At 37.3% G+C, this 26948-nt stretch overlaps 1 protein-coding gene across 1 annotated transcript in view; it reads right to left on the reverse strand.

Annotated features, from left to right (window-relative positions):
• Nucleotides 1-1755: 1755 nt before the first annotated feature.
• The window catches only part of rps6ka2 (ribosomal protein S6 kinase, polypeptide 2), a 35196-nt gene continuing 10003 nt past the window's right edge, over nt 1756-26948 (reverse strand). Inside the window, exons 6-21 of the mRNA XM_079472488.1 lie at nt 20186-20292; nt 17664-17701; nt 16571-16713; nt 14393-14463; nt 14110-14198; nt 12763-12827; nt 12323-12425; nt 11819-11949; nt 9198-9323; nt 8929-9018; nt 8414-8572; nt 8128-8289; nt 7612-7688; nt 6263-6380; nt 5396-5533; nt 1756-4695 (exon numbers count right to left, since the gene is read on the reverse strand). Coding sequence (XP_079328614.1) covers nt 4570-4695; nt 5396-5533; nt 6263-6380; nt 7612-7688; nt 8128-8289; nt 8414-8572; nt 8929-9018; nt 9198-9323; nt 11819-11949; nt 12323-12425; nt 12763-12827; nt 14110-14198; nt 14393-14463; nt 16571-16713; nt 17664-17701; nt 20186-20292 — 1743 coding nt within the window. The 3' untranslated portion in view covers nt 1756-4569. The remainder of the gene's footprint in view (nt 4696-5395; nt 5534-6262; nt 6381-7611; nt 7689-8127; nt 8290-8413; nt 8573-8928; nt 9019-9197; nt 9324-11818; nt 11950-12322; nt 12426-12762; nt 12828-14109; nt 14199-14392; nt 14464-16570; nt 16714-17663; nt 17702-20185; nt 20293-26948) is intronic.

Here is a 26948-nt window from a genome sequence, read left to right on the forward strand (position 1 = left end):
TGACGGCAGAGCAAAAGAGTTTGCCCACACTGGGACATCTTGATATATTTTTTTGTAAAACAAGCAAAGGTTAGTATGGGGCACAAATTAAGCCTATTAAAATTAATATATTTTTTTTATTTAAATAATAAAATAAACAGATACGTAAACTATTTAAAGTTTATATACATTGTTCAATAATATAATATGCATATAGCAAAATGTATATTGTCTTTTTTTTATCAGAATATTGGTTTATAGTTTGCACTGTTTGCCTGCACTAGATAGTGTCACTTGCCTTCTATGGAGCATTGCATCCAATACTTTCACTCACCAATCCTGGTTATATGACAAAGGTGATTTGATTTGTTAGATACTATTTGTGAAATATAGCCATATTTGCATTATGTTTTAAAATGTCATGTTAAGTCCACCTTTAGCTTTATATTATTCACATTTTATTTAAATGTAGTATTTTATAAAATACTTGAAGCTGATCTGATTTAGATTTCTCGACTGGTTGTATATCCTCTGTATGTGACAAATAAAAATCTTGACCCTAGAATGTGTTCCATTAAATAGTTCGTCACACACATTTTACAAATGGATGCATTTAAAAAACACAGAAAACATTTATTCATTCATTAAGTTTATTTATTGAACTCACCTCACTCACCGTTAACATGGCATTGACTTTTAAGCCATGTTCATCAATACAGTACGATAAAAATGTTTCCATGTCTTCTTGAAAGTAAAAAATGAACACAAAGGCATTCTTGTCCATGGAGACCTTCCTGAGTGCATTTTCTTTATCTGCGCTCTTCATTCCCAAAAAGGCCGGCTTTGTTACTTCGCCAAGGAACAGCTCTTTGTGACCCTTCACCCAGTCCCATGCTGTAAGTAGGTTCTTATTAATGGTAGGCTGCTACTCCTGGTGAAGTCAAGATGCAAGTTATATGTATTGCGGTTTTCCAGTAGCTCAATGGTTAGAGCATGATGCCATCAACACCAAGGTCATGGGATCGATCTCGGGGATTGCACATACTTATATACTATACACATATATAGTATAATCAACGCAAGTTTATTTTGATTTAAGCGTCTGTCAAATGCATAAATATAAGGCATACATTTTAAAATGTACTTTAGTTAACAAATGCAAACTTGATCCAGCAAATTCAACTTCTCTCAGAAATAGTGAAACTTTCAACCATTTAAACCTATTTTCTTATTAAGGACTGCAAGTAAATAACTGCAATTGGGCATCTGAATAAAAACTAAAACTATTTCATAAGACAGTAAATTGTGCACATTTTTTTTCCAGCAGCTGGTTTAAAAAAAAAAAATTCTACTTATTATACTCCCACAGTAGCAGCAGTGGTAATGATGGCTTTTTATACAAATACCATGAAATCTGTACATTTTATAACCTACAAAAATTCTCGTACACACTTTATTCGTATGGCAATGTTCAATATCAACACAAATTAACATTGGAAGAAACTGCTTAACATTACTAGTGGTCAATTTATATATGCAACGTGTATATAAACTGACAACTACCTCCATGCTTAACAGCGGTCTTCTCGTGGCTTTCCTAGAGGAGTTTAACTGCACTCATATTTTAATGTATTTTATAAATAATAATAACAACTTTATGAATAAATATCTCCACAATAATTAAACAAAATTACAAAAAATAAAGTATGTAAGTGGAATAAGACCCTCAAACTACCCCAACATATTGATTTAATCACATCAAATGAAAAGTTTTTTAACCAGTGCTGTTTATTTACAAACATTTGGTATGCAAGCCAACGTATAGCAAAAATTATGTTTTTTCTAGGAAGGATTGATCCCAATAACACTGAAGTTGGATGTGACTGCCAAAACTTTACACATGATGAATTGTTATGAAATAAATCCGTTCCTCTAAAACACATGTGATTTCTGTAAAGATCAGCAGCAAAAACTCATCAATTCATTTAAACAAAAATAAGCCACACCAGCAACACATTGTTTGGCTGAATGTCGTCATAATCTTACAAAAATATCGGGCTGTTTCTGAGCGTCACTTTATCAAAATAAAGATTCTTTCATGTTTTAGAGGCTGCTACAAATGTCTATGGCATGCAAATATAATTCATCTAAATATCCATAAACTTGTTTCATGGTTAGCAGCCTGTTTTGTGAGGAGAATTATTCAAGTTTCCTAAATTTAGTCGTGATTTCCAGATCCAGGGACTAAACACACACAGTCAATGTACTGTACAAATGCTGTCCAGGAAAGTACATGCACATATTCGTTTTTAAAAGTCTTCATCTTATTTACCAAGTCTAGTGCAAAGGTGTGGCACTTGTTTAGCTTTCGTATTTATGCATGAAGGTCACTTCAAAACAAGAATTAGTCAAATAAACATAGCAGATATATTTAAAATAAACAAATATATGAATACACAGATAAACAGGCATATCAACAAATAAATTAAAAAAAAGTTCAGTCCAAATACATGAGATAAAAAACAGATTCGGTTTACTATTGAAACATCTGTTTTTGTACAAAAAATATTCCCCAGACGATTACCTGTACCCATTACATGGCCAAGGAAAAATCAAACAAATACAAATAAAAAAGCAATAAAAGGCTCTAGATGATCTTTGTGCTTTTATTAGCATAGAGAAAATGTACATGCCATGCATGTTCAAACAATGCTAATAATGCCGACATAAAGGCGCAGAGCTGTCACCATGAACAGCTTTGAGCTGCTGACGTTTAAGGTTTGCACAAGTATTCCTTTTTACAAGTCGACTAGTCAAGAAGATCTTGTATATTTACAACAGTCTCACAGGAACTCGTGACATTGTCACTGTAATCTATTAATTCGTGTTAACTGACACGAATATCCCTCTTTTTTCATATCACCCAGCACGACGTATTCATAAGTTAAGCTGTATCTTTCATGTGTATAAACATATAGACACAATCTGATGGTAATTCATGTTTTGTTATGATTTGACTTTTCCCCTGTAATGTTAGGTTTAGGGGCGGGGCTAGGGGAGCCATTTAGGTGGTTTGCCAACTCGTCAAACTCGCGTTTTTAGCCAAATTAGCCTTTGCGGCTGTGATTTTAGGGTTTGGGATGAAATAAGGTGTTGTTTATCCACATCCTAAAATATGTACGACTTCTATTAGCCATCAGCTCATAAATGTAAATACACACAAAGTCCGTATATATTGAAAGTCGTGCTCACGGACACGAAAAAAATGGGGATATTCCTGTTCATGAACACGAATTAATAAACTTCAAATTTCGTGTCTACGTCACAATCTGCCTTCAGACTGGGTTGATACTAACTGAATTATCAACTAATCGACTAGTAATCCAGTGCAACCCCAACGTCTACATGGCTCAAACTGAACAACTGACCCTTAGCAACAGGAACGAAGGGGGGAGGGTTTTTGCGATGTTCGACAAGTTTTCAGCATAAGCCATTTGTCCCAGTGTAAATTTACGCACTCCATTGGGAAATGGTGATGAATTTCTGGAAAAATGAAACGCTGATTTCAGACAGAATGGTCGCAATATACATACTATAATAATTATTATTCCTGCATCCACACAGCAGATACATTAATTCCAAACTCGTGTGAAGCATAAGGCTACTGTCACACAAATGGATGTATAGCTAACCTAAATGTGGTGTAATACGTTTTTATATTTGCTCTGAAATTTGTAGTAATGGCAATTTTAGAGAGAGAGTATCTGCAGGCAAAGTTTTGTTCGGCCGTGATCCTTCTTTGTGAAAACTCAAGTAAACTTTTAAATTTGAGTTCAGTCCAGAAGAGCAGTCCATCAGTGTCTTAATCTTTATCTGTGTTAAATGCAACAAACACAGTAGAGCTGTTGCTTTACGACTTCATTGCTGGAAACGTCTTTGCTTTAAAATGTCTGCAGCTCTCTGAAGGCTGAAGGTGCGCCCGTCACATCACAGGGACGCAAAGCACATCTTACAAGCTTGCTCATACTTGTAATATGCAATATATGAATAAGTATTATATCACCATTTTCCGAACGCTTCCGTCTGCAATTTGTAATGATTCCAACAATATTGAGTCTTGTATCTTGTATAGTTGTCATGTGAACTCGGCTTTTCTCCTTCTTTTAGAATGAGTTATCGTTTATCATTATAGTGTGAACGTCCATTAAAGCAGGGTATATATCTCTCTGTTTACTATTACATTCATTAAAAAGCAATTTTTTCATATTAATCACCAAAACTCTACTACGGCAAGTTTGTCGGACAAAATGGCGGTCAGTCACGGGGGCACATAACATCGGTGTTATGATTGGTCAGATCGCCTGTCAATCAAACTGATTGCGAAGGGTCAATTACATCTGATCCACAGTTAAAAATGAAAACCACTTTATAAGAATGACAGCCATGCACCTGGATCTCCTGACATCAGGCCTGACACTTTGCAGATCCGATCGGTCTGACACTCCAGGTGCTCTGCTGGTCCTCTGGTGTCATGGACACTTTGACTCAAATGGCTGGAAGGTACAGCCGCTCCTGTGTCTGGACTCGATGCTATAGACGAGTGGATGTGAGTCTCTTCATGCCTCTTCTCTGAGCCAGACCGGAGGAGAGGACTGGCTCCAGTTTTGGGGCCTGCGGTGATCGATTCAAAGCAGAGTATGTGGCAGCCATCGCCCCCTAGGAAATGATATCATATGTTATTTCAGAATATAATCAGTCAAAGCAATGTGCATTATAAAGCATCAATATAAGCTGAATTATTCGACGAGAGAAAATCTCCCTGTTACGGAGTAAAGTGAGAAGTATTCGCTTGATCATGTTAGCTGAACATCCACATGGTATTTATAGTCAGAGGCAGTTGATTTTAAAATGGATTTTAAGTCATGAACCCCGCATTTAAAGGGATAGTTCACCCAAAAATGAAAATGATGTCATAATTTACTCACCCTCTTGTCATTTTAAACATGTATTACTTTTTCGCGAAATACAAAAGTACTGTAGATATTTTGAAGAAAGTTGGTAGCCAAACAGCATCAGCCCCCATTCACCCTCTATTGTGAACACACAAAAAACAATGCAGGTGAACGAACAACTTTCTTCAAAATATCTTCTTTGGTGATCTGCAGGAGACAGAAAGTCACAAAGGTTTAATATGACAAGAGCGTGAGGGTGAGTACAATATGACAGAACTCCCACTAAATCCACCATGGAAGGTGCAATGTTACTGGTAGACATTAGGTGGTGATGCTAGTCTTTGTTAGTAAATGCAGAATCTGAGAAAACACCTTTATCCTTACGAAGTCCTTGGCATCGCATTTGGCGCGTGCCCTTTCCGGTGTCCTTTATTTATGACAACAAAAATAATAAATGACATTACCTTCACCAGCAGAGCGTCCTGTCTGATCAGCTGACTCTGAGATAACTGATCTCCATTCACAATCCACGGATGTCTGAGAACCAGTGGTGCTGTCAGCCTCTGGTGAGGGTCCACGTGGAGCATTTTAGTGACAATATCCTGTTTAAACATGCCCAAAAATTACATTCTAATCTTGTTTCAAGTTGTCTATGAAACAGATTTAGATTAAAATTGTAAACATGCATCATGTAGGTTTCTATTATAAATCTGTGTTAAAATACAACTGGACGATAGTCACTGCAATGAATAATCACAATATATTAACAATGTTTTTTGCTGGTGATACTAAACTAAACATTTTAAAGGCATGATTTACCCAAAAATGAAAATCTGTCATCATTTACTACCCAGTGGATGTGTCTGTAAATGTCTGTAACCAAACAGATCCAGATTAATTTTCCCTACTGTGGTAGTAAATGGGGGGCGACGTCTCTTTGGTTACTCACATTGTTCCAAATATCTTCGTTGGTGTTCAGCAGAACAAATGAAGCTATACAGGTTTAGATCAATCTGAGGGTGAGGAAATGACAACAGCATTTTCCTTTTTGGTCCCTTTAATGTGTTTTCTATTTAGCTTATAAAAGTCTAGTTTAACAATCTTCAAATTGTCTATTTGAATCAATTGATTTGAAACTGCAATGATTCAGTAACATCGTGAATCAAAAATGTCACACTACTTCTTAAAATCAAAGTTATGGTCCTCAGACTAAAAAGGCTTTCAAGCTATTTTAGAGCAATCACAGTGTGACACAAGGGTGAATAACATCAAGATTATTTGAGCTATACCGCCCAGCCATCATGATACCCAAGAGACAGAAGAAAACTGACTTTAGCTGCATCCGACACGGTGTCCCAGTTGCCTCCTGACAAGGCAAATTTCCCGCTGCCGATGCGTGCCAAGATCTCCTCCGGTGTGTCGTCAGGGCCGTTGGCGAAGGGCGTGAATCTGTGGGACAGAACGAGTGCTGAATGTGTGAAAGAATCAGTCAATGTGCCCTTTCAAATGAGAACAGAAAGAAAGAGAGTGCCTTAATTTGCAACATCCCCATTTTCACAAGTTATTTTTAGAGTACACATACACTATTGGAAGTGGAAGAGACGGATTTTTTTTCAAATGTCCTGATTTAAGCGAGGATTAAAGCTCAATCCATATCCAGGAACATTAAATGAAGAGTAATCCCATCTGTACAATTATTCTGTCTAGTGGGGACTTGACCTCGTACACTAGTAATCCTCTCCGCTCCAGATATTAGAAGTTATCAGGGCAATGGAAGATGATCTAAACCGCGTTTTGGTTTGTTTCTATTCATCCCGGATAGGCCACACATAACTCTGTAGAAAACGAGGACAATTAAGGGTTGAAATACTGAACCGATAGGCCCACTTTCATTTTCACTTGAAGAAAACTCACGTAATGGTTGCTGTAGAGGAAACATCATGCATCAGATTGAGACGTTTAACATAAGAAAACATTTCAGAGTGTGCACATGTGACTCTTGGAACAGATCCACCATCCATAATGGGCATGTTTTCATTTTATGATGTGAGCAATAAACTATATTGTTTCTGTTAATGGAAATTATTTTTTTTGAATGGCTAATCTTCTTTTCACCGCAGTTATCACGGTTTAGTTTTCAGATTTATTGTAATTTTTTTATTGTTTTACATTAGCTTTTATGCTTTTTAGTTTAATTTTCTCTTTAATTTTGTCGTTTGTATTTGTTTGTTTTTCTATATGCCTGTAAAAATACAATTAATTTTTATTTCAGTTTTAGCTTTCCCATTTAAAAAGATAACCTTGCTCTTCACTGCTCTTGAAAGTGGGGTATTAACTCTATTGTGGTGTCGTTCTGTAGGCCTGAACTATCAGATAAAAGTTTGTTGTTTATTATAAATCAAAACAATGAAAGTAAAAGTGTTAAAATGTCATTAATGGACATTAATGGCTGACTTTCATTTATTACAATAGTTGTTTTAACTTTAGTGTGCGTGTGTGTGCAATGAAATTCACATGTACACACAGTTTCTGGTAAAATAATTTATCTAAACCATGAACTTAAATATTTTATATTTAGAAGTTTTTTTAGATCATGAGAAACATGTGTCGGTGTATATCACCATATATATTATCATGTGTGATATAAACATATATCCAGTTCCAAAACGTGTCCTCTTACCCTGCCAGCATGGTATACAGTAAGATTCCTAGACTCCAGATGTCACAGGCAGCGTCATAACCCTGTTTCTTCAAGACCTGCATGAATCACAGAGCGTCATCGTAAACGTGAGAGTATAAATGTTTATCACATATTCTATATTAAAACACCAAGCTGCCGTTGCTTGGTAACTGTAAAGGGCTGGCAGCAAATGATCATGCCATATAAGAAACGTATTACAAAAATACATGTAAACTAATTACTATACGTTCATATTCTTTTAATGTATTGCTGTTGACACTATTTTACAAAAGCAATAATCCACTCGAGGCTCTGCCGTCTGTACGGAGGTTTGAAAAACATATTTTTCGATATTACATTTGTTTTAGTTATTTCCGCATTTTAAGCAGTGAATAAATGAACCTTCTTCTAGAATATTGTTGACCTACATATCATATATGAGAAAAATTGACATTGACATACAATGACAAAATTTGTATTTGTTTATTATTATAATTCAAATGGCTCATAAGGTACCTCTGGTGCCACAAAGTTAGCAGTGTAGCAGGGCGTCATGAGAAGCCCGTTTTCTGCTCGTAACTGTTTGGCAAAACCAAAATCACAGATCCTGATTGATTCTGGGTCGCCGGTCTCATCGACATACAAGATGTTACTGGGCTTTAGATCTCGATGCACGACCTGGACAAGAGCAGACAGAGTGAGATTATAATCGGACTTCTATTATCAAAGCCTAATGGGTTTAGTGGCATATCATATAACCATTTACAAATTCTGTTAAGCGTGAGCTGGTGTGCACACTGACCCCCTGTGAATGCAGATACTCCACAGTTTTGGTGATGGTACAGAGCACAGCGGAAGCCTCTCGTTCTGAGAAGCACTTCTGTCTCAGGATCCGGTCCAGCAGCTCTCCTCCTCTCATCAGCTCCATCACCAGATACACAAACTTCCCGTCATCGTACACCTGTAGCACACAGCACGTCACTCACGTATCTGTGATTCACAGACATCAGGAGAACAGAGAGAAGTCGTGACACTGGCTCACTGATAATGCAGGTTAAGATGGTGAGACCGCAGTTTAGAATACAAACAACCACCGAAAATGTCAAGGAATCTATTTGCTGCATAATTTACATTTATATATTAGGCCAGTGCCTTTATCCAAAGCAACATACAAATGAGAATGCATTTATTCATTTTGTGGTAATAAAGATTCATCAGAAAGCTAAGACATTCTGTCATCCTAATGCTCAACAACACAGTACATAGATCTGGACATATCTGAAGCTTATGGTTTATAAATCTCAGGCCGTGACTCACATCTTTTAGAGTAATGATGTTTGGGTGCTGGCCGTATCGCAGCAGAATCTCAATCTCTTCAGACGGGTCCTTCTTAGCTCTGTCAATAATCTGAAACGAGGTGAGTCAGTCACAGTAGCTTCTGATACAGCAAACATTGACAATGAGTGACGTCGTCTTCTTCAGCAATTCATCTAATAAAACATACACTGCCTGTGATGTTCATTAAATAACACTGTTAAACAAACAACAACATTGGTTGAAAAGCAGTGTTTTTGGAGATTACTCACTTTAACAGCGTACTCCACACTGGTGATCCTGTGGACACAACGCTTGCACACTGAATACGCCCCTATACCGATGTCTTCCTTTAACTCAAAACCATCAGTGAAATGAATGTTGTTGCCATGAAGCTGCTGAAAATAAGACAACAACATACTTTACTTTCGCAGATTTGCTCGCTTTGTCCAAATACTTTTTGGGTCGACTGTAAATGACTATTTTACATTGTGAAATAAAGTATGACCAACTGCAGTATGTCACAACTAACAGCCTCTCTTTAGCAGTTTACAAAATCCTTGCCGATGTTGAAAAGAGAATACATACTGTGAGAAATATGCTTAAAATAGTGTGTGGGAATAGTTTGTGTTTTGCATTGCTATGATGTCACTTCCTGTCATATCAATAGGCTTGTTTGAGATGCGCCTTGCCTCGCCTGTAATGTAGGCGAGAGTAGGCAGCTGCAGTAAGGGGAGGGGTAAAAAAAACCTCTGAAGTCGGACACTTTCTGAATTTCCCTGTTTTGTCGATGTAAACGTGAACAATGGAGGAGATCACGTTCGCGTTTCTTATCGTAGACGAAGTGGATGTAATCGAAATACCACTGTTTTTACATGAAGATGGTTACAATAATAATCACTGAATGTACCGTCAAATAATGTCCAAATAAACAGCTTACACAACAACAACAACATGTAAGACATTTTCAAGGATTGTATAAACAAATGGTAAATGAAGTAAATAGCAAGTTGCTTTTGAGAGACAGAGGTCATAACAAATGTTTGTCATATTTAATAACAAGCAGGTTTCTGCCACCATTTCACGTCCATAGTATTTTTCCATACCATGCAAGTCAAAGCTGTATTGTAGCAAACATTCTTCAGAATTTCTTCCCTTGTTTTAAGACCCAGACACTTCTCAGATGAAACCACACAAAGATGAGGCATAATGGCTAAACAGTCCATTTGTATATGATTATATTTTTTTGGTTGATATTATGTGATGTATACTTTCTCCTTTGTTATGTTCCTGTTCTCCTTTGTCATGTTCCTGTTCTAAGCATCAATAAAAAAATGAAATATTTTTTTTATGTGACCTGGGGGTTTTAAACTGTCATTTATGTGAACATTTGTAAAAAAATCGATTATTGTCTTTGCCTTGTTCATAAAGAGTTTATTTGAAAAACAAATCAGATAACTCATGTTTTTTATTATGTTACGTTTTTATAGTGTTAGGTAGCTAAAGAAATTCCAAGCCAAAATGTTTCTTTTGAAAAAATCTCAAATTGTGATTGCACACTGAATAAATACGTCAAAATGATGCAAGATTGAAAAACAATACGTTTTTCAAAATAAAACTCTAGTCTGGACCAGTATCACATAAATGTCACATAATTAAGTTTAGAACAGATTTGTTTTAACTTGATTGGTTGGATTTAATAAATCAAGTAAATCCAGCACGTTCATTAAGATGCTATCACAGTTTTTTGGTTACCTATTTTTGCATTGTTCCGAGTGGTCCGCATCAGTGCGCGGAAACAAATGCTAATATGAAACAGACACGTGGCACGGATGCCATAATCCGTCAGCATCATCAGGTGACTTAAATGTCTCCCGAAACCAAAAGCATTTCACAGCACAGGTTCAGCGATCCTTCCACACATAGCAGCAGTCATGCATGTTCATGAGAGCCAACATTGTAACTTAATATCGTAGGCTGTGTGTAAACATCACATCAGATTAAACAGCGCTGCATATCTGTTTGTGTCAGGTACACGGGAACCAGCATGCTCGGACCGATCAATAGGTCTCATCCTCTTTGCTGCCAGCTACTTCAATAAAACCTTTCTTCAGGTGCCAAACCTCTGGCGGAATTAGTTTAGCTTATGTAAGATCTTCTTTGTGTTTATTTGTGCCACTCGGCTGCGGTTCCCTGAGGAACAGGCCCGAATCGACTGTGTGTAAAGCCGGCCGGAGGTTAAAGTGATAAAATAAAAATTCTGTCATCGTTTCCTCACCTTCGAGTTGTTCCAAATCTGTATAATTGTCTTTGTTCTGATGAACACAGAGAAGCTTATGATTGTAACCAGACAGATTTTTTCCCCCCATTGACTCATCATAGAAGTGGGGGCAAGATCTGTTTGCTTATAAGCATTCTTCCAAATATCTTTCCCTGTGTTCATCAAAACAAAGACATTTATACAGATTTGAAACAACTCGAAGGTGAGGAAACGATGACAGAATCTTAATTTTTGGGTGAAGTGAATCTAGAAAACAGTTTGGGGTAGGTTGACTAAAGACCGCAATAGTTCGCTATACTTCTAGTGAATCATTTCCACTTTATATAGAATATATGAGAATCTTTTTAATTGATAGTTACATTATTTGTATTAAAAACACAACAAGCATGCATCAAAAAACACACCAGGCAGTTGCCAGGTTTTTGTTTTAGTTGCTAGGGTGTTGTGGAGGAACGGGTCGCTAAGGTGTATTTACAAACTGCTGTTTATTATAACAAGACTGAAAATGGGGATCTGAGAAGGACAGAGTGAATGTTCATTCATGAGTCATAAGAAGAGGATATTACAGATGTATTATGGACGAACTCAGAACCACTGGAGAGTCCTCCTCACCTGTACAATAGGATTAACCAAATGCAGTTTGGTCTCGGTCAGAGGCTGTTCCTGATCCAGGTTAGAGGCCACAAAGCTGAAGCCACGAAAGAGCTGGTGAGCGTTTGCGCTGGGAGGAACGCCAGGCGAGTCTGTAGACACACAGAGACACAAGTCTATTTAGAAAGGCAGCAGAGTCTTTCTTTGAATGGAAACTAACAATCGATGGCGGGATGAATTGACTTTGCCCACTGTGTGGCTGCGCCTGATGGTTTCTGGTAAACAGGTCGGGCAATAACAGCTCACTGTAATTTGTTTTTTCACTCTCGATGTGTTTGCTGGACACACACGGTTATGTAAGAGCGGCTATAGCCCCTCTCACGTGGAGTCTCATTGTGTGTGATGCATGAAAGCGATCAATTCAAAAGGAACAATGATGGCTTATTTCACCCAGACGTCTAATAAAATACCGTATGAGAGTTACGTGTGCAATATAAAAGTCGTCTGAAAAGCAACGTCAGTCACCTGTTGGTGTGCGAGATGTGAACTCCCGATCAAAATGGAAGGTGTCCTCCGGTCGGCCCACTGCTGGTTTAAACGGAGGCTTGATTTCTCGTCTGTACAACTTCTGTTAACCATTAAGACAGAACAATTTAATGGGTAATGAGACACAGGAGGAAAGCTATACTAGGAACGAGAGGGGCGGGGCCAAATGACGAGACTGGAGAGAATGCATATTAACTCCAGATTGACAATAACATGCTTCTCTCCACATAAAACACGTGAGTCTGTCACGATTCTGCCCCTAGACCAGAAAATCAAGACAAGAGAAGGCAGAATCATGACAGTTCTCCGGTAAAACAACTCTGAATTTATTAAATAATGTGTTTTGTCTTGAAAAATGTCTTGTTGCCAAGGAAAATATGAATTCCTTACCATCAGCATAGAAAAGAAATGTAACTTACATTCCAGTCTATTGTTGCGAAGAAAATATGTCGTTTGATTTCTTCCACTCCATCGGGTCCTGCGCCTAATCAACAAAATAAAGACAAACATCCAGTGATATAATGTGTTGCATGGACATATTTATTTATTCTGTACAGAATCTCATCAAACACACTTGTCACATAAAAAACTATTATGTCTGTATGTCAGTGAGTCAAACGAGTGTTGCAAACCCCTTTACTAATATTCTCTGACACCTTGGCCGTTTCTCAATATGCGTCCTTCAGCGGTCTTGTGTCCGTGTGTTCTCGCTCACCTTATCGTAGTATCAAATCAAGAACACAAGAACAGAGAATGCATAAAAGTAGTTTGTACCGAATACAAACTTGCGCGTTCTGAAGCCACTTGAAGTCCCAGAAGTTTGTTCCTATGGGGCTGCCGTTCTTTACGTTCTTAGAATTGAGAAATGGCCCCCGCGTCCCATCCTGCTTGCTGTAGCTAACCTTTCTAACAGCCATAACCCACTTTCTAAGCAGTATTGGTCCTGGAAGGATTTTTTGATTTCCATACATAAATCATATCGCTAACTAAACCACGAACGAAAACCAGCTAGCTTGCGATTACGCCCCATTGCCCGACCACAACATCATGCATGAAACCTGACAGCACTCACGAGTGAATCTGGCTGTGGATGTATACGGTCAATCTGGGACAGAGGGATATTAAGCCACAGTCAACACAAGGTCTCAGAGGCATTCATCTGTGCCTTATACATTATAGATAAAATGATTCATCCAGCTAAATTCAATCTCAGTTTTGAAAAAACACTTCGTAGCGGCGTCTGGAAGCCTGACTGCGCCCAGGAAATCATCTACTTTGACTCAGGTGAGATTCTTCCCCAACCACTGCTGTCAGAAGAACAATGCAGAAAGGCTTTAGACATTGTTACTAAAAGAGATATCACTGACACGAGAACAACATCTCTTTCGTTGAGCATTTCAAATAGTTCATTCCTTGTTTTAAAAAGATACCAGGAAGTGATTTGCTGGTCTTGGATGTCTGAGAGAACTTAACACCAGCTTGGCTGAGCTGGCACATCAGCTTTAAGCCAAACAAGTCTCTCATCATTCATGTCATTCAAAACCTGTATATGCCTCTTTCTTCAGAAATATCTCTAAACAATGAAGGTCAACATCTCTTTTTTGTGTTCGGCAGAAGATGATGCAGGTTCGGAATGACATTAGACTTTTCGCATGAATTTTTCCCTTTATCGATGAACTGACCCTTGAAGTAGCAAACTCTATTACATTGGTTTCAACCCTGTCGGGTAAAAGCAGCGTTTCGTGTTTAACGGAACCATAACCTACCTAATCTATTGGAAGGGTTTCTTTTAAAGAGAGCCCGCAACAAACTCTGGACTTCTGGGCTTAAGAACTGAGGCATGCCAAGTTTTGCCCTGTGAAAGACAAAATAAATGATTAAATCTGTTGTTATCTTTGTAGTCTGTAATGCAAAACCACAACATCACAAATCATCTTGACAGGAAACCACTGAGGAGGACAAATTCAGAATTAAAAAATCGCTCATTCTGAAAGAAAAAACAAGCCTGTCAGAAAACACACAAATTTAAGATCAGCAGGCAATACTTACTTGAGAATAAGTGCCATCGTCTCTTTGCGATCTTTGCCTTGAAATGGCAGGGATCCAGTAAGCATTTCAAACTGGGGACAGAAATAGAAGCATCAGGCTTTGGTCTACCAGGTTTATTTGGGGTGATAAAATCAGAGGTATATTCAGCATCTCTTCACAGTAACAGCGCACGCTGAAACGTCACATCTGCATGTGCTCGCTGTTAAAATAAACGGCCATCTATATAAAATTTGCTTAAAAAGAAACTTGTTTTCACGTGTTTACATGCAGAGTAATAAACCGGCTATGCAGAAAACCACGGAAGTTTGAGACTTGCCGGGTTTCTCGCGTGCAGTGACGTCATCATCGATAGTCTGTTTAGTAATAAAAAATGCAAAATGACCTTACATACAGTATATCAGCTTATTAAGCATAATCGGCTTAATAAGACTGTGCATGTAAACTTGCTCAGTGTTAAATTTGTTCTGTGTTCATTTTCAAAGTAACCATTTGAAATGAACTATAATAAGATGCACCGATATATCGACCAATAAGCGTATCGGCCAATAGTTTTTAAAAACAAGCGATGATCAGGGCTGATAAACCCTGTCAATCAAAAGAGGACAGGAAAATGCAATGATTTTGTGTTCTGTATATAGAAAATGTTAAGAAACATCTTGATCTTGAAACGCGAAATATTGATAGCCATAATATGGATTTTATCTTCGGCAGATATCACTCTGAATAATCGACTGTGGTATCGGTGGAGAAGTTTAGTATCAGGTCCAGCTCTTAAACTAACCATGGAAATATTTTTGAAATGAGCAAACTAAAGCCTAACTTTTGTTGTATACTGCCATCTCTGTTGAAACATAAAATCGCACATTTACTTGTACTTATTTAACGTGAAGTATATATATATTATTATTATAAGTTTACAGTTATTAATCATGTAAAGCTGAGGAGAAAAGTGAAATCAGTAGAATCTTGAACACAAACGAGTCAATTTGCATAAAACACATACAACAGTTGCATGAAGAAGACTGCAATCCTTTTATTTTCACTGTTCCACATCAATCACAAATTTTTTTTAAGTTAGATGTAGTTCCGGGCTGAGCACTTCGTACTTATAAGCGCTTCTTGAAATGTTATTTGCTCCAACAATAGCGCTGAGCAAATCGCTTCTGAGGAAATGGGAATTCTCAAAGGACGTACCCTCATCTAGAAGTAATTACCAGACACCGCTCACAGCCATAATAAAGTTGCTGATCTTGTAGAATGAATAGAAAAATCTTTGGCAACAAGAACACACTGTTGTCCTCCAGCTAGTCAAGTCAATAAATCGTTTTTAGACCGAAGTGTTTATGGTATGTAATGATGATGGGCAATTCCGTGATAATGTCAACCTTACCATGAAAAATATGATTTTTACCAACGGTTTTTACTGTGGTGACAGCACAGATATTAACATTTGGTGGTTCAAACAACCATGTGAGAAAACATTTGTTTTGTTTTTGGTGCATGATTTTTCATTGTCTTGTAAGTGCCATTTACAGGATTGTCACATCCATTACGCTACGTATTCCTCATAAATGGAAACATGAAAAATAAAATAAAGTAACTATTTTATGTCCCATAAAGAAGGATCCCTTCTCCATTAATTGGGTATTATTTTATCAGTATTTTGCATTTTATTTAACAGAAATCCTTAAAAGTTTGTCGTCTCCCAAAAACCACATTCTTTTTTATAAATCACATCCATAACGCATGTTTATTTCCCTTTTTTTAAATAGAAAATTTGTTCATAGACTGACACATTTTGATGTTTAGACTCTATCAACAAGAGTTTAGTCAAATATAAACAGATGGTTCAAAATATTCGAAACAGATTCATTCTCTAAGCATTTTTATGTCACTTCCATAATGCAAAATGTCACGTAATTTAATATTGCATATATTCCATAATGTAGCCATGTGACATAATACACTTGCATCTAGTGTCAACAAGGCGTGGATATTCATAGTTTTTTTCTATTGCACTTATGCAGAGTTTATGAGTTATATCCAGTACGGCATAGCAAGGACAGTTGTTCAGCGATATTTAAAACACCACCCAGCCTAATGCCATTTCTAATGTCCTCCATCATTTTGCACGAAAATCCCAAAGAGGAACATTATCCTGTGGACAAGGAGACTTACCATTAGGACACCAAAAGACCACCAGTCAGCGCTTTGGGTGTGACCTCGTCTATTGACCACCTCTGGGGCCATGTACTCGATGGTCCCGCAGAATGAGTACGCTCGCTTGTCGTTGTCTATCGCCTCTTTGCTCAGGCCAAAATCTGAGAGATTCAACACATAGTAGCATATCAACCAACGGCAACTGCAGAGACAAAGAGCCAGATTTACTAAACAGGGCTAAGCGAGAGCGCAATTTCTAAAAAGCGGAGATGGAAGTGGAAATTTCTGCAGGCACACATAAAAAAACACAGGCACAGTATCTCATTCCTCATTCCCATAATGATCAACGTAATCTACCAAGAGCAGCGCATATTAGCACAGGGTTTAAAGGCCCAGTCAGTAATATCTAGTGGCAAGGTTGCGAATTGCAACCAACTGCTCACTCCACCCCTCCTCCTCTTTGTTCGAAACACTACGATGGCTGACAAAACAAGGTGCAAGGGGACCCGCGGTGTATGTAGATAGTAATAGAATGAGTAATAAGGTAATAAAACTCTTTATTGTGTAAGCTCTTTATATACCTCTGAAGAAATAGCTTTGTACGTTGTATTGCATTTCTATCAATAGATCATACCAAAAATTACACACTGGACTTTTAAAACAGGCTTTTTGGACGGTAAATAAAGCCAGTGCAATGAGCGCGAACCTTGATAAATCACGATGAATGATTCATTTAAATGCTTTTCTCCCATAAAGTTTGCGTCTGAAGAGGAAACTCTTACAAATGCACACTCTCAAAGTGTGGATTAAATATACACTGTGAGAGTTCATTTGACTTTTTTAACACTGGCGATTGTACTGTGATATGCAATAGGGTCAGTCGCAAAAACAGCTGTGTAAATCTGGTCCATAGACTACTAAATATAAAATGGCAAATTTTTGTCATCTATATATATATACTGTATATATATATTTAAAATTTCTATATCATTTCAGTGATTTTTGTAAACCGTCCCTAGTGTTTTTGTGTTTGTAAATGTATTTTCTGTAAAGGTGTTTTGCCATCGAATGATCAAATCGTCTATGTCGAAATCTACTAAATTCTGCTCACCTGTGACTTTTATATGGCCTTCCTCATCAAGGAGAATGCTGAGAAAATGAAAAACAGGTCATTAAATTGTATTCCTATAACAACACATAATAAAGTAGATACAGCTAGAGCTCCACAAAGAACAATGTTTTAGTCTGCATAGATTTGGCCACACTTTTAAAACTGTGGTAAAAATTAGCACAGCCGTGTGGGCAAGATGATTTATGTCATGTACAAAAACAGCGAATAAAAAGTGAAGTGAAAACACAGAATATGCAGAACTTGTTCCTAAAAAGACGAGTTTGAAGTGTTCCACATTACAGTTTAGGCTACTGTAATTCATTTGTTGTAAATGATCTTTTTGGTGCATCAGAGAAAATATTCAAATAAGAATAAGAAGGAAATTTCATTGGTAAATATAAAATCTGACATTTAGCACATGCTTATTAAAATAAAATAGTCTTGTGTTATCTGCAGCATCTAAAGGAACGGTTCCACTGTACAAGCTGCATATGACGGAAATTATAATAAAGTTCTCTCAGCCTGCTAATAAGATTCAGAAGAAGTAGCATATAAGCCTTTGGTCATATCACTGCTCTACCTTCTTCAATGCTTTCATAAGCGAACAGGGCTGACAAGATTGAGGATATTGTTTCGTAATGAATGTACTGCTGTATTGTGCTTCGGGTTGGGTTAGGGTCATCAATCACGTCTGGCAGATCTCAGAACAGAGAGCGTGTATGAGATATGGAGCACTCCACCAAGACATGCCTCGTAGCACATCCACGTGCGTCATCTGAGACGACAGCATGAGGGAATCTATTTCTCTCTTTGACCGTACTCAGCGCCCTTTCATAATCCCCAGCAATGAATCTCTCTGAAGAGCTGATTCGGTAAATGGGTGAGTCTGCCTTTGGTCTATTGTTTGAACCGATATAAGAAGCATTACGATAAGTGGGAGTAAGGGAAGGATTTTATTAAGGAAAGTAGTCATACATCAGGGCTCAACAAAAAATACATTTTCCCACTCGCTTAGCCGTCTTATGAGTTAGCATGATTTGGATATGCTCTGCATATGGATGATATACCATCGTATATGCCTGCAATATTATACGATTCAAATTTATTAAAAATTTGGGCCAAACTCAATGTACAGTATATCTCAATATTTATGCTTTTGTTTCAACGTCAAAACAACGTCATGTAATTTAACCTAGTGACCACTTAGTACTTTTTATCAAATAAATCTGTGTCTCTTTCCACATGTTACTTTCTGTCACCATTTTGATAACTTTATTTGCTACTCACGAGACGTAATATTGACCCATATTGGTGCCATCGTTGGCACGTTAATCCTCATTTTCAACAATATTCACAATATTCTGTATTTTTTTATCTGCAGCACAATTATATTGAATATTTAATGTCTAAAATTTGATATATAACAAATATGTATATACATTTCTATTTAAATATTATTTACATTATTTATAAATATAAGGGATGTCAATTGATTAAATCCAATCGCGATTAATCGCATCCTTTTCGTGTGGTTAACTGTGATTAAACGCACACGTATAGTGAAACTAAACATTCACTCTTTATTTTGTTCACTTTTCTCATATTTTATTTCAGTGCTGTCAATCGATTAAAACAATTGACTAACTAATCACACAGCTTTGATGTTTTAAAATGTGTACATTCTAATTCTTAAAAAGATGTATGTTTTTGTATTTATATATATAGACATATTAATGAAAAATATACACGGCATACACATATAATATATAAACACAAACATTTATTTTGGATCGATTAATCGCGATTAATTGATTTAACAACACTAATATAAATATACTATATAGTATCAATATCACATTAACAAGCATATACTATTAGACCAATTTAGTTGAAACCATAACTTACCCAGCAAGCATGACAACACATGTTTGCTGAAAAATGATGGCACAGTGTAAAAACTCAACTTCACACTCTTGAAATCTAATCTAGGTTTGGCAGTTAAATATGTGACGTGTTTAAAAAAAGAAGGAACAATGCTCAACACCTCTCCCAATGGCCCTGAGCCATATGCCTGCTGACAATATTGAGGCCTGTACACATTTCGATCAAATATAAAGAAAAAAAGCATTTGACAAGCACTTTGAAACAAGCAGAGAGACACAAAACAGTCGCTGTCGTAACTGCAGGAAGGACACAGAAAGAGCTCTGCCGGTGTTGCATCACCCAGTCTGAACCTCTGAATTATAACTGTAATTACATGACAGTTTCTTTCAACTCTAATCCAGATGTGGATTATACTGTATGGGCGCTTGAAAAACCAGGACTTAAGCTCCTCTCCTGAACAGAACGTCCAATCAACATCCTGCAGAGGTTATCAACACAAGGTCACTGCTGAGGCTGTGCAGGGAGAAGGTGACATAAGGTCCCTATCTAGGGCGTCTATGTAGGCTAGAGTGTAAATAAGAGCACATGGTTGGAATTGACTGTGAGTGTAGCTTTAGCATGACTTAGTTTACACTTACTTCTCGGGTTTGAGATCGCGGTAGATGATGCCAAGACTATGAAGATGATCCAAAGCCAAGGCCAGCTCAGCCAAATAGAACTTCACATCCTCCTCGGTGAACATCACCTAGAGTCAGAAACAGAATGGTTACTGTGACAAGTTAACACAACCAAACATACTAAAGGGTGGTTATCTTCACTAACATACCTATAAAAAATACTCATTTAATAACAAAACAATAGTATATGAAGTCATCATTTTGCAAGAATGTGGATTATATTATGTATGGGTATTTCCAGCAAACATGTAAGGTTCAAATGCTTTCCATCGTAATTGATGTTTATTTCCAAAGTTACCCATTGCATGACTGTTATAAAGACAAAGTCAGTCAACCTAACCTCTCTACACTGTAAATAAATCTAACTTTTTAAGTTAAAAAGCTTCCTTCAATTTTTAAGTTAAATCAAGTTACCTTTATGGTTCACTTGAACTTAAATTACACTTTTAAAAAATCATGTAAAATTATGTATATAATAAACCCTAAAATAACATTTTACCAGTAACATTACATGTTTTCCCCATTGTCTTGCAAATGTGCGTTTTTTTCTGTAATTTTAAGTTTTAGACTGAAACGGAATTCAAATACATGAAACATCTGTAAAATAAAGAGAGTGCAATTTTGTAAAATTATGTTTTTTTACATTAAACATTGAAAAACTGTAAAAAGATGAAATTTGGAATAGGACTAAAGCCCTTTACTTCCCGGGTACATGATGTCACTATTCCGAGTGTTTTTAATAACCTCCGCCCACAGGAATACGGCCAAAAAGGGGTGGGGCCTTACTTAGAGAAGAGGAAGAGTAGTGTTTGGTTTTCAGAGATTGTAAACATTTCACTGAGCTACACGCTAAACTACTTTCAGCTTCATCACAGTCCTACAGCTGGTAATGGGAAATCAGCGACACACATTTGGATAACCAACGGTAAAATAACAGCTTCCATGACTTTAACATCGGCTGTGAAAGCTGTTCTGTGTAACACACTGAGTCCTGCTTGCATACGTCTCCTGGTCAATCTGCTTGTTTTATTATCCAACTTGGGTCCAATATAAAAAGACAAAACTCTGTTATTAGTAAGTAATGAACGTTATGAGCATGCTAATTAACACGTAACACCACCTGGCACCATAGTGACGTGTTATAATAGATTATGACAGATTTTTTACGAGAATAAATGATTGAAATAATTTATTTGGTTGAACTACTACTTTAAGGGTTTATGTATTTACCTCGTGATCATAAAGAGCCAAATACATTCTCATAATGACTTGACCGCTGACAGATATTCAATAAAATGGGGTATGGCCGATGCAAAATACGTAAGTAAGAAAACCTGCTCTTTTCACAGTTCATTTGAAGCACTGGGAGATTTATTTTGACGGTGTAGTGAGCATTAGAGGACAGCGCCATATTGAGAGGAGCAGATTGGCGTAACAAGCCAGAAGAGTAACAGCTGCCGTGGCCAGATGAGAGATTTCAGCTCCAGCGGTAATTCATTTATGTCTTGAGCACGGTTCTGCACAGAGAATCACCATTAAGAGTCTTGATCTCTTGGTAAAACTTCTGCAGCGTTGTCTTTTATGCTTTTCAGAAGGATAGGATTATAATGTCAGGATACAGATATTTTTACACAGTCAAATGTAACATTATTGAACAACTTAAGCCACACACATATGCACTAAATATGAACCCTACTGTACTGGCATTATGAACATGGACAAAAGAACTGAACAAATGTACTTAATTTACAAATTAAGTTCTTTATTTTTGCTCTTTTCATTCAGTGACACACTTTCTATACAAATTCTTGTTCTCTGGACAAAATTCTGTGTTGTTGAAAACCTTTACATGGAGCTGGTTTGTGTGTGTAATATGATAATGTCTAAGCTCAGTGTCATGATTCTGCTGCATCATGTCATGTTTCTCTTGGTTTAGTGGCAGGATCATGACAGAACCTCATGTTAAATGTGGAGAGAGACAATTATTGTTCTTATGGCCTTCCATACTCTCTCCGGTCTCGTCATTGTTCCCATCCTCTTGTTACCTCGTTATTGATTAATGCCTACACCTGTTTCCCTCTTGATTTGCTCCCTTATTTAATGCCCTTGTGTCTTCTGTCTTGTGCTGGTTCATTGTGTTTGTGTGGTGAGTCCATGTGTCTTGTGAAGTCTAGTTCAGTGTATTTGTAGTTCTTGCTTTGAGTTTATTTTAAGTCTTTGTGTAGTTATTGTATCCATGTTTTGTTCTGTTACCCCCTCGTGGGTCTTTGTTTTATTATTTATTAAATTATTTGTTAACCCCTTACCCGCTGTCTGCACCTGGGTCCTCTGTCCGTGTCTCACCACGAGACTCATGACACTCAGATCACAGGCGTCATTATCTTCCTGGACAATGTATAAAAACCATCTGATCATGCATGCAGAAATGTATAGACGGTTTCATCTTAACAACGTAAACAAACGTTACTACGCATGCACACTTTGGTGACCCCAACTGAACTTCCGGTACACATTCACAAACAATAGAGTGCCTGAAGATTATTTCTGATAACAATCAAAAGAAACCGAGAAGAACCGTTACTTGGCTTAACTTGTCTCTCCAATATTCTGAATTTAGACCGTTATACCAAGCTCAACCGCTAGGTGGCCATAAAGTTTGTTTAAATGCGACAAACTGCACGACCCTTTTCAACAAATTATTTATGTAAAGTCTATCTATTACAATATCCTTAAAATGACATTTCCTGCAGTGTGTGTAATGTAACTGTGTGTGAATGTACGCAGTCTGCCAAGTTGTAAAGCTGAAAGTGAACGAATAACAAAGTTATTGGCTCAGAAAAAAAGAGTCGAAAACTCTTCTTGTGATGTCACATACGTTCCATTTGTGACACTGCACGCAGAAGACCAATCACAGCCCAGATAGCACGATCCATCTGGCTTTCGTCTATTTGATGTTTGATTTTGCATCTGTAAGACATGTGCAATACAGTTTGCTCATCTGCAATACATCTCGGAGACGTCTGAACGTCTGTAATACGTCTGCTGAAGATCTGGAGATCTGGAAACATCTGCTGTGTAAAAACATCTGCTAAACATCTTAGAAACACCAGCTTCACATCTATTCTACATCATACACATCTTACAGACATCTTCTAGATGTTTATATGACGTCTGAAAGCAGACGTCTCGGAGACGTATTGCAGACGTAAGCCAGATGTATGTGTGCTATCAGAGCTAAGTCTAGACCATCGGACCAATCAGATCAAAGTAGGAGTGGATTAGACAGTTTTTACACTGTGTATGTACGTAAACTTGTTGTTGGACACTCCATAAACCAAAACCAAAAAAAATCACAAAATATTTACTACATACAATAAAATTCAACAAATCATTTATACAATTATTATACAGTAAAAAATTCAACAAATGTATATCAACGTAAATTAAAACAAATATAAATTGTTATTTTATTAGACACCAAACACAAACCGGAAGGTAGTCTGATGAAACGGTCTATACCAAATTTGGGTAGTAAAATTCCTGCAAGAACGAGAATGTCCCTGCTTCTAACTGTAGACTAGCAACTTCGCAAACATATTTTAATAGTGTTGTTCCACAGCTGTAGAAGAAGGCAGACATCCAAGAAACTAAACCTCATGAAAATCACTTTCCTCCGGGTTTATTCCAGTCAACTCTTGATGCGGGACATTAATTTTGTAATTTGCACTTGCTTAAAATTAATCGTCCAGGAGTTATTTAATAATTGAAAGAGCCATGGGAGGAAATTGATTTCAACAATTTATCTTTAGATTAACATAATCTTGTTATCCTAATGCAAAGTGGCTTGTATGATGCACAATGAGACGTGCAGGTCCAGCAGCAATTAAAAAGGCAATCCATCTCCATACAAGCAGAGCAAAGACAGAGCAATGTTAGTGATGAAGGAACTGGAAAACGGGTTATTTAAGTGAGCAAATGAGCGTGGTCAATGATTCAGATGAATCAATGTCTGAAGAAAAAGTCTGCTTGAGATAAGTGTGAGAGCGGCCAGATATCCAATCTCCATCTTACTGGGCTGAAAGCAGAGCTCCCTTGAGCTTCTGAATCATAGGGGACAAAATTCAACACAAACAGCACAGCGTGAGCCCCATAGGAATTCTTTGTGTAAACATGAGCTAAACTGAAAGCAAAAATCTTGGTAGCGACTAACTGATTTACTGATGTGAGGCATTGGATCATCATCGTTTAAAACCTGCAGCCACTATACTAAAGTGTTTCAAGCGTGTTGCTATGTGGTTGCTTAGGTGTGCTGTTGCTATACAGGGGTGTTGCAATACAGATAGCAGAGAGTTTTATGCGGTTGCCAGGTGTTGCTGTTTGGCTGGTTAGGCGTTTACGTCATTTTAAAAGCACTGCTATATGGTTGCTAGGCAGACGCTCGGATGCACGGAGGGTGGTTACCAGGGTATTGCTTTTCGGTTGCTAAGGTAAATTGCTAAAACGCAAACTTTATTGTGTAAAAAAAGCATACTAAACTACAAGTAATGGATATTGTCACAAGAACGCGAAGAATTCCTTTTCACTGTCGCCCATCAACATTTCATGGCTTGAAATACTGAACGTGTAGATCAGATTCATAAAACTTCACACTGAGTGGGAAAATGCAGCGCACGCGGCAGATCAGTACAGTACAGTATATCACATCTTAAATGCCCTATATTATGCTTAATAACAAACTTTGCCATCTCGCATCTGATCACCACGGCAACAAAGTTATTCTTGGTGGAATAAGGCTGTGTGCTCATTTTACACACCTCTCACTTACTGTATCAGCTAGAGAACTCTCAACACCAGAGGAGCTTGTTATTTCTATTGTCAAACTTTAGTAAGACTAACTGCCATTTATCGTCAAAAGACCCAAGTCTTCTAGTTTGTTTTGACTACTGTAATACATTTTTGGATATAAAAGGATATATACACTATATGTAAACCAAAGGACATTCCAAATCAAAGGAAAACAATTAAACATTCATATTTTGCTTAAAGAAAACAAAGCTTATGATGAATTTATAACACAGCAATATTACTTTCATGTTGATTAGTCATTTGCCCCAAAATGCACATTTCCATAACACTATAATAATCTCATCTGCTAAAATAGAATGCCACTTTTTTTTAAATAGTGTAATGTTCATACTGCCTTAAAATGAGGCTTATAATGATTTAGGGATGGTTGGTTTAGGGATCAGTGTCTGGTGTAGGCAATCAGTACTGTGATTCACATGACCAATAAAATCTTTAGAATCGGCTGCAGGGCGGGATTTTCCGCTGAAGTAGTTTTGGGGGGAAAAAAACAGCAGCATCCCGAGGATGGACGTACATGAGTGAGAGATTGCATTGGAGTACCTGCTAAAAAGCCGAAATCTTTCTGCAAGTATCTTAAAAAATGGGAGAGGTAGGCTTCGTACTTAACAAAGAGCAACATCGGGCAAAGTCATGCTTTTTGTAAAATTTGCAAAAACATGCCCAGCCAATGACTGCATTGAGGCTGATCAAGTGACCAAAATAATAAATGTAATATGTAATGAATAAACTATATATTCTGTTTTGTGGTGGTATCTTTGGGGCGGCCCTGAACATTTATCTTATTTTCAAATCTCAACAGGTATGACTCATCACCACCTGTGTTTCCTGGGACATTCCATTACAGGTGCCAGAAACATACCGTAAAAGTAACAGTTATTTTCCCCGTACAATTAAAGGTTTTTCCAGTTTTTCTTGTAAAACCAGCAGTATTTTCCCGTAATTTGATGGTTTTCAAAAATAGCTTAAAAATCTGTTGAAATTGTGTTTTTTACAGTCTTGAGCAGTTTGTCCGTTTAGGGCTACTGTAGAAACAACATGGCGAATTCTGTCCAAGGGGACCTGCAGTATATAGATAGAAAAAACTCATTCTAAGGTAATAAAAACACAACGCTTCATTATGTAAGGTCTTTATACACACCTGAAGACAGTTATGTATATTATAATGCCTTTAATTCACAGCTCGGATCTATCAAAGGGAATAATCAGATTTGTTCTCCACGCGAGAAGAGGCTCATATCCTCAGAGGGGGCTTTTATTGACCCTGGCAGATATGAAATGTATGTGATCCTGAAAACCAAAGACTCCATTAAAGAGAATTAAAGTGAGTGGTGAGAGGGACCAGTTTCACCATCCATTACACCCATTATAGTTCCACGTGTGCCTGCGGCTCTGTTATTGCAGGTGGATATCTGAGCAATTATTAGACTGTCAACTGCTTACAATACACCATTCAGTAACTGCAACTGATACTGAGCTCAGACAAAATATTTACAAGGGAACTAACTGACTGATGTCGTTAACAACCAGTAAACCAATGTAAATTCACCAGTTAACATCAAGTTCATTAACCAGGTATAGGACTCCATTCAGGCTTATTAGAGTCCAGATTAGTTTATATTTTATATAGTTTTTTTTTTATATGGTTTATCATGTTTTCAAAACCCCTACAAACATAGAAACATTGCTACTAGTTTGTAATTGATAAAATAATTGACATGCTGTTGTCACACAAGCCTTATGGGAATAAATTATATTTGATCCTATCAGGCGGGGAGGAGACGGGGTGGAGATTGACACGTACGCACCTCTTACTGGGATTTTTTGCAGGTACTGGCCTTTGGCGCATGGTTTCATAAAT

The sequence above is a fragment of the Barbatula barbatula genome (assembly GCF_947034865.1).
Source record: "Barbatula barbatula genome assembly, chromosome: 14".
NCBI lineage: Eukaryota > Metazoa > Chordata > Actinopteri > Cypriniformes > Nemacheilidae > Barbatula > Barbatula barbatula.